Source organism: Ceratina calcarata, unplaced genomic scaffold (genome assembly GCF_001652005.2).
Source record: "Ceratina calcarata isolate Rehan_Ccalc_2016 unplaced genomic scaffold, ASM165200v1 scaffold428.2, whole genome shotgun sequence".
Lineage (NCBI taxonomy): Eukaryota > Metazoa > Arthropoda > Insecta > Hymenoptera > Apidae > Ceratina > Ceratina calcarata.
In genome coordinates, this window is record NW_017166501.1 from 753761 (window position 1) to 761763 (window position 8003).

The following is an 8003-nucleotide window of genomic DNA, read 5'->3' on the forward strand; positions in this document are numbered from 1 at the left end:
ATTTCCTTCTATACCTTTTAGCACGTAGCTATTTATTATTAGTATTGTTCTTCCGACGTCTGATTTCTCTTTAATTATAGGAAATGCGATTTTTAAGGTACATAAACTTTTGGAATTGACTGTATAGCCAATACATCCTTAAACTGATAACCGACGAGTTTTGTTTTTTATATAAAAAAAACGCGGTCTAAGATCTAAGCAATTTAAAGAATTTTTAAACTGAACAAATTGGGATCTAGCCTTCTTTACGCTTTGACTCTCTTGTAAGAAGGAATCAGTCAACCGGGTAATTCCAGTAATTCTTCAACGTCTCGGGGAATTATTGCTCGTTATAAAGTACATAAGTATACTTTGGTAATTCATTATTGATGATTGCGTAACGCGATTACAACATCTGTAATAACTAAGGAAGCCAGCGTTCATTATTTCACAAGATTCGCAACGCCGGTTATTAGCGTACCGTCTTACCTCTCTCTCAGTCAATCTATCCTGCACTGGTTCTTTTTTCAATTGTCCGTGCAGTCGTTTTTATTATCAACGTAGGTACATGTGTTGGGAGAACCTTCGTTTTTAATTACCTCGGCTTGAACCGAATTAGAGCGGTGGGAGTGACACGCGCGGAGAAGAGCATCCGTACGATGCCTTGGAATTCCTCGAATAATTGCTCAAGCCAACGGAACTACATTGTTATTTTGTATCAGCTGTTATTGTTGACTCGTTTACATTGCTGCAACTCGCCTGCGTCGAATGTTTATCGGACGATCTATTTCGTTGCAGGTTTCCATCCGTGAAGAAATAATTGGAGAATCCCAATAAGGATTTCCTTACGAAAAAGAACAACATAGTAAAATACGGAGCGAATTATTGCATATGAAATTTGTTTAAATTATAAAGTTTCTTGTGTAACTAGTAATGAATGATACACGATTGATTATTTAAACACGACGGTCGACGTTTTACATAAAAATAGATACTCGGGAAAGAATTTCAAAACGACTCTAATATGAAATTTCATGTTATTCAAATAAAACTGCGGAGTGCAGTCATGAAGTTTGATCTAAGGCAGGAGTTTAGCATTGTCTTAAAACAGTATTGAAAATTCGCATTCATTGAAATATTAAATACGTCTACTTGTGCAATGATTTTCCTTCGATGATTGGCAACGTCAAAAAATGCAAGTAGTTTCCACAAATGATGCAATAATTCTCGCTGTTAAACTGAACGCTATCTGTGTGTTTTGTCATCGCCTTGGCTATGAAATCAACTGAAATGTTGACACGTACCTTATTTTTACTCGAATCAATTCGACGGTCTAAGAACGCCATAAGATATCCGAGAAACAGTCATCAAGTTAATTTTACTGGAAGAACAATTCATTGGATGATTACACAACTTTGCACTGTAATTACATAAAGGCTCGGCTGATCCCATGGTCCCTTTAATATTTGTGGAATGAAGTCTCACGCGGATCGGTGATTCGTGGGTTAACGATAACGAAAGTAGCACGAATCACCGTGATGACAAACATTACGTCAACGGGTTTTATCGATGACTCGAGGATGTCACCTGCCAAGGTTCCTGATAGAGAACAAAGACGTTAATTACATAATGCCTGGCTCAATTAAGAGCAACTCCTCTCAAGTGTTTCAACATTTAGATCACTGACCGTTCTGAGAACTTGTGGAACATCTTCAGTTCTCCGCTCGGGAAATACCTTTCATTTTTCTAACTCAAATAATGATAAAATAAATCATACAACCATTTTTAGCGATTAGATAGTTTTCTTAAGTATATTTAACGAAATAATATTGATAATGTTCACAGATGAAGGCCGCGTACAGAGCTTTCGACGCATTCTGCGAGCTGAAGGAGGACTCGAAAGCGAAATACGAGCGCGTCACATCGGGCAATCACGGATACGTGAAACCAGGACCGTCAAAGTACGATTTCTTATAATTATATTGTACCAAACTTTCTTCCCAGTCGAGTTTAATTAAACGGTTGTGATTATTGGAACTTTCCTCCTGCCTTACAGATACACCGACGAGAAGGAAGCTCGACACGTTTTCAACGTGATCGGCTCCGAAGGAAATCTTCCAGACGAGGAGGTGCCTGGTTTCAGATCGGCGGTCGACGAACTCGCGAGGGATTTCAAACAACTCTCGGCCATGCTCCTAACCGTAATGCAATTTTTTCCCACTGATAGAAATTAAACCGTTTTTTAAAGTTATCGAGTCTGATGCGATTCAAGTTATTCGTTGACTAATTCTCCTTTTAAAAATTCCTCTAAATAATCTGGATACTGCATCGATGTTGAATACGAGGCTCCCGAGATCGATTAACTAAACCAATCTATCCGACGGGCGAGAACTAACGCAATTGGGTTCTTCGGTTGCTTTACTGCCAGTTGTTAAAGTGCCATAAAGTAAAAGATAAGGGCTAATGTGTGTGACCTATGCTTTGCAGGCTCTAGCCGTGGGCCTAGATCAATCCCCTGATTTCCTGCTCTCGAAGCATTCGCGGTTGCTGGGACCTGGAAACGAGTCGACTCTCCGTCTCCTCTACTACCCACCGCTTGGTGCTCCAGCGCCAGGACTGGCTCGTTGCGGCGCTCATTGCGATTATGGGACCTTCACGTTATTAGCGCAGGTAACGTGCGTTTGCTAAACTTATCGTTTTGCAATAAATGTGATAAATACAGAAAGTATATAATTATATGAGTTATTTCGTGAGCATTACAACAGATGAACAATTATTTTTAGGATTGCGAGGGAGGCCTAGAGATCCAGACACCGTTCGGAGAACGATGGGGAAGAGTCGGTCACCTCCCGGGTGCTATTCTAGTGAAGACCGGCGACATATTAGCGAATTGGACAAACGATCAACTGCCCGCATTGAGACATCGAGTCGTCGTGCCGGAGCACTGCGGCCGAGGTCGTCACTCCGTTGCATTTTTCGTACACCCGGATAACGATGCCTCGATCAAACCTTTAGACACAAAAATCGCGATACTGAATCAGGAAGCGGCGCCGTGTCGTTTACAGAAAAAGAAACGCGGCGTACTAAACGCGTATCATCACATTCAACGTCGTTTACGAGAAACTTATGCCTCTTAACACTGTCACGATAGGAGCCACGTTTTTGTGTTCTCTTCATCAGGATACATCCAATGATCACCGTTGATATCGATTACATGGTGAAAAGACCTGAAACTTTCGAACGTCAGACCGAATTCTCTTGAGACATTACAAATTTTTCTCGACAGAAACTAGTATGCAAAGAAAAGAAAAATGTGATACGATGGTTCAAATTCGTCTGAAGAAGATCCATCGGTGAAATGTAAGAGAAAGTGTTGCTACAAAAAGAGAGCAATAATAAAATGAATTTGTACTTAGATTTTGTAAAACCGCATTTTATACAAATATAAGTTAATCTCCCGCTGGCGCGATTAAAGGTAGGAAGGCAGACGGGCAGAAAGGATTACGTTTTACGTTGTGTACTTTTAATTTTGTATTTGTGGATTTATTATTTTGTATGTTTTTAAATACAATGACATCTGATTAAAATCCAGGATCCCAGTCGATCGTTTGTTTCTGCCTATTTAATGTAAAACAAACAACAACGTCCCCGGGTTGGAATGATATCGGATCTTCGAATCTAAGGCCACACTCGAGATTAATTTCTATCGATGGCATTTCCTCCTTTAAGTGCCTCATCGATACCAATTTCCCTACGACAAAGTATTGGAATATTGTTAATTCACGACTGAACATATACAAAATGTGTGCTATTTGTATTAAGTTAATATTCGACGAGAAATGAGATGGGGAATAAAGATCAAAATTGAATTGATGTTGATTTTATTTAATTAACCAGTATGTTTACCTGTATAAATTTTTTCGTTCTTTCTTATTACGTGGTACATTTCTGATCTCAAGAGAATACCGCTTGTACAACGGCAACCTGCAACGGTCACCCTCTTGTTTCGATCCTTTATTTCAAATTGCTGCAACACCCTTGCCTCACCTGTAGAAAAACAGAATGTACCATTAACGTGTAATTATTACGTTACCATGATTTTATTACCTAGTATTTCCTCGACCTCAACTTCCGGCAGTACGCTGTTGATTCGTTTCTTAACATCATCAATAAGTTTGTACACTATATTATAAAAACAAACAGTCACATCCTTTTTCTTAACTTCCGCTTCTATTTGCTTATTTATATTTACATTGAAGGCATAGACGATCGCTGAAAAAACAGGTAAATGGTTAAAAAATATTATAATGTATGGAATAATGTTTTTAAATTTATCTGACCATTAAATGTTTCTGCTAATTCTATATCTGACTCGGTAACATGTCCAACACCATAGTGAACTATATTTAAACGACATATTTCGTCGGATGTATAGGTATCAAAAATATCTAACAACGCTTCCACACTTCCCGCGACGTCTCCTTTTAAGATAACGTTAATCGCAGGAGTTGTATCTACAATTGTGCGTTTCTTTTTGTCCTCGGCCAACTTTTCCTCTGCCATCTTTATCACTTCTCTATTTCTGCCGAATAATCTCCTTATCCCTAATATCCTTTTATAGTCCTATAAGTATAAAAATAGTATCGTATTAAATAAATATCGTAATAAGATTGTAATACACACGGAATGATAAATATCTCAACATTACAATAAGATGTTCGTTGTGCTTTTTATCGGCAACGTTCTGATGCTTAATGGCTAAAGCTTCGTCACGTTTTTTCTCTCGGAATTTTAAAACTTCTTGCAATACTCGATCGTTCTCCACTTCCAATATTTCGTCTCCAACATCGGGTAGAGATCTCCACCCAATGATTTGTATTGCCTCTGATGGCTTCGCCTCTAAAACGGGATGGCCGGATTCGTTGAACATAGCTCTTACTTTTGCAAATGCAATCCCAGAAACTGTAAAAAGAAAAATATAAATTACAGGGTTTGAAAGCATATCAATTCTCGAAACAGTTGTGGATTACCGAAAAAAGGCCATAACTGTTAGTACGGTCTCGGCTTTTATAGCTTTTGCGGAACCTTTTCAATCCCTCATAAATTAAGCTTGACAAATCGTACGGAAATTGTCTATCTCTGTTTACCTAATAAAGATCCTTTCTTTAGAGTGCCACGTTGGATTAAAGCCGTGACTAATTTCCCGCGATGAATGTGACTACTGCATTCGATAGCGACACCTTCTACCAAACCCGAAGGATCTCCCCTTAAATTCATTATCTCAGCTTGCACAATTATGGCTTCAGTTAATTCTTTTAAATTAGTTCCCTTCAAAGCAGATATTTTCACACACTGAACATCACCGCCGAGTTCTTCGACCACGATGTCCTGTTCCGCAAGTTCTTCTTGTGTTTTCTTCTACAAACATTATTACACTCGTTAAAAGATCCGAACTTTCGAATTAAAAGTAGTCTCTGTCTTTGAACAATTACAATATTAGCGTTGGGCTTATCGATTTTGTTAATAGCCACGATAATTGGAACTTTAGCATTTTTTGCCATCCTTATGCTTTGCAAAGTTTGATCCTTTACACCGTCGTCCGCCGCTACTACTAATACCACGATATCTGTTACATGAGCCCCTCTGTAACGCATAGCTGTGAAAGCTGCATGCCCAGGTGTATCCAAAAAAGTCACTCGCTCTCCCGACTCCAATGTTACTAAAAGAATTACGTAATTAGGATTTTGTTAATTGTACAAATGTTTAAAGGTCAACTCGATACTAACCATCGAAGGCACCTATGTGTTGAGTAATTCCACCGAACTCCGAATCCACGATTGATGAATGTCGTAATGCATCTAATAAAGTTGTCTTGCCATGATCGACATGACCCATTATTGTTACAACTGGATGTCTCGGCACTAATTTAGATTCATCAGGTGGAGGTCTATGCAGGATTTAATAGTATAACGAGTTTAAGTCGAAAATTGGACAAATTTGGCAGCTTTATAAATTAAACAAATTCATTTCTTATTACCGTCTGGTAATATCTTTAAATTTCACATCCTTCTCTACATGTTTTGATATAAAGTTAGATTTGTATCCAAGTCTTTTTGCTGCTGCAGTTAATGTTCCAATATCTGAGAGAACACTATCTTTCTGGAAAGAATCAGTTCTTTGTACACGATAAAGAACTTCTATAACATCCTGAACATTTCTCTTAGCCGATTCTGCTAATTCTGTAACTGTCATTCCAACCCACATATCTACGGCTGGCACCGATTTTTTAGTAATTCTCTTGAGGGTACCGTCATATAACATCTCTTCCACAAATACTAGTTTCTGGAAACAATTTATAACAGTTAAGGATCCACTTAAGTAGACAAATTGAGAAATGACAATTGAGTTAAGATTATACCTTTTCACTGGTGGTTTTTCTTTTCTTGAAAAAGGCTGGCGTGGTATGGTAAAATTGATGTTGCATCTGGGATGCTCTTAGAGTTTGTAAAAGATAATTCACACATTGTTCTCTCCAGATAATATCTATCAATGGCTTTGATTTTGATAAACTGTAAGAGATATCAATGAGGAACATGAAAAAGAGAATTAGCACCTTGTTAACTCGTCAATGAATTAATTGTACAAGTTGATACAATGTTGATACAATGAAAATAGACATATAAAACGATCAACAGTTCATTTATTTATGAAAGGATTATAGACATTCACGATATATAACACAAAAATAAGGTAGAAATTACCTGTATTGGCTGTATTGTACGTAAGTTCTGACCATGCACATACAACCAGCCATAATTCTCGCTATAGTTGTCTATGTCTATAGTACATACATATAAACTATGTATACTAAGCATGTGAAGTTAGTCCCTGTCACTACGTAAATTTTGGGGTCAAATGTGCATACTTTGCAGTTATTACAGATTGAGAAAGTTTTAAATAATAAGCGAAAATGTCTAAGGCAATGAAAAGGGGGGGTATGATGAGAAAGGCGTTACCAAAGGTGGAGCATAAGACACCTCTGCGAACAAACATTCCAGCGGGGATGGCGAGTGCTAAACCACCGCTGGGCTCTCAACTCGGACAGGTTAAAAACACCTCGTATATTAATTTCCCATTTTCATAACATAACGAGTCGTTGCTTTTTAGAGGAACATTAACGTACCGAATTTTTGCAAAGATTTTAATACAAGAACGCAGGATTACAAAGAAGGCATACCTTTACCATGCCGCGTTAAAGTGAAAGGAGATGGAACTTACGATCTAGTCATTCACAAACCTCCAGCAACTTATTTCTTGAAACAAGCAGCTGGGATTGAAAAAGGAAGGATGAGAAAAGGTAAATGAGATGTAAAACCAAAAATTTATTAAATGTATAACCATATTATTGTTCCAGGGGACGTAGCAGGAAAAATAACGTTCAAACACTTATATGAGATTGCTTGTATTAAAGCAGAAGACCCACCCTTAGCATTACTGAATTTACAGCAAATTTGTCAAATGCTCGTCGGCATAGCGAGAACATGTGGTATAGAAATTGTCCGTACTTTAGATCCTGAGGAACATGCTGAATTCATGAAACAGAGGGAAGAGGCAGTTCAGAACTTTTTGGATGAATTGCAAGCAGCCAAGGAAACTAAAGTACTTAGGGCAGTTTAAACTTCTGTATCAGTTTCTTGTACATATGAAATAAAAAGAATAGAATGTAATTGTAAAACGGTTCGTTTCATCTGAATTTTAGAATTATTTTGTCCCTTGTTCCATGTAGATATTTAAATCCATGTAAGTAGGGACGTCGATTTATGTGAAGTTACAATTAGAGTATCAGGTAGTCTATTATCAGGATATTGAAATTTATAATTTGACCATAGTCTTATTAAATTCTACTGCTATAACAATTATTTAAATAAATATTCAACGAGATTTTCGAACTTCCGAAGAGAACGCAATGGTATATCGATATATAGGAATCGGATTAATCGTTTGATAACTTTTTGGCTAACTTC

General features: G+C 37.6%; 3 protein-coding genes across 3 annotated transcripts in view; 2 read left to right on the top strand and 1 right to left on the bottom strand.

Annotated features, from left to right (window-relative positions):
* Nucleotides 1–3573, top strand: part of LOC108626797 (UPF0676 protein C1494.01) — a 17616-nt gene extending 14043 nt beyond the window's left edge. Inside the window, exons 3-6 of the mRNA XM_018027678.2 lie at nucleotides 1825–1940; nucleotides 2036–2180; nucleotides 2467–2649; nucleotides 2763–3573. Of these exons, the coding sequence (XP_017883167.1) occupies nucleotides 1825–1940; nucleotides 2036–2180; nucleotides 2467–2649; nucleotides 2763–3116 (798 nt within the window). The 3' untranslated portion in view covers nucleotides 3117–3573. The remainder of the gene's footprint in view (nucleotides 1–1824; nucleotides 1941–2035; nucleotides 2181–2466; nucleotides 2650–2762) is intronic.
* mIF2 (mitochondrial translation initiation factor 2) lies at nucleotides 3486–6843 on the bottom strand. The gene is made up of 11 exons (XM_018027677.2): nucleotides 6741–6843; nucleotides 6398–6548; nucleotides 6017–6321; nucleotides 5766–5926; nucleotides 5472–5698; nucleotides 5127–5397; nucleotides 4688–4941; nucleotides 4320–4602; nucleotides 4087–4251; nucleotides 3886–4026; nucleotides 3486–3730 (listed from the first exon to the last, which is right to left on the bottom strand). Exons 1-11 carry the CDS (start codon nucleotides 6791–6793, stop codon nucleotides 3561–3563), a joined length of 2181 nt encoding a protein of 726 aa, XP_017883166.1. The 5' UTR covers nucleotides 6794–6843; the 3' UTR covers nucleotides 3486–3560.
* mRpL11 (mitochondrial ribosomal protein L11) lies at nucleotides 6843–7716 on the top strand. Its single transcript, XM_018027533.2, has 3 exons — nucleotides 6843–7084; nucleotides 7147–7336; nucleotides 7394–7716. Exons 1-3 carry the CDS (start codon nucleotides 6950–6952, stop codon nucleotides 7654–7656), a joined length of 588 nt encoding a protein of 195 aa, XP_017883022.1. The 5' UTR covers nucleotides 6843–6949; the 3' UTR covers nucleotides 7657–7716.
* The last annotated feature ends 287 nt before the right edge of the window (nucleotides 7717–8003 follow it).

Coding starts and splice junctions, on each gene's coding strand:
- mIF2 (XM_018027677.2), bottom strand. CDS start 6,793: ATGGCTGGTTGTATGTGCATGGTCAGAACTTACGTACAATACAGCCAA. Junction 4,603..4,687: donor AGCACAACGAACATCTTATT/GTAATGTTGAGA, acceptor TTATACTTATAG/GACTATAAAAGGATATTAGG. Junction 4,252..4,319: donor ATTAGCAGAAACATTTAATG/GTCAGATAAATT, acceptor CTGTTTTTTCAG/CGATCGTCTATGCCTTCAAT.
- mRpL11 (XM_018027533.2), top strand. CDS start 6,950: ATGTCTAAGGCAATGAAAAGGGGGGGTATGATGAGAAAGGCGTTACCA. Junction 7,085..7,146: donor TGGGCTCTCAACTCGGACAG/GTTAAAAACACC, acceptor GTTGCTTTTTAG/AGGAACATTAACGTACCGAA. Junction 7,337..7,393: donor AAAAGGAAGGATGAGAAAAG/GTAAATGAGATG, acceptor TTATTGTTCCAG/GGGACGTAGCAGGAAAAATA.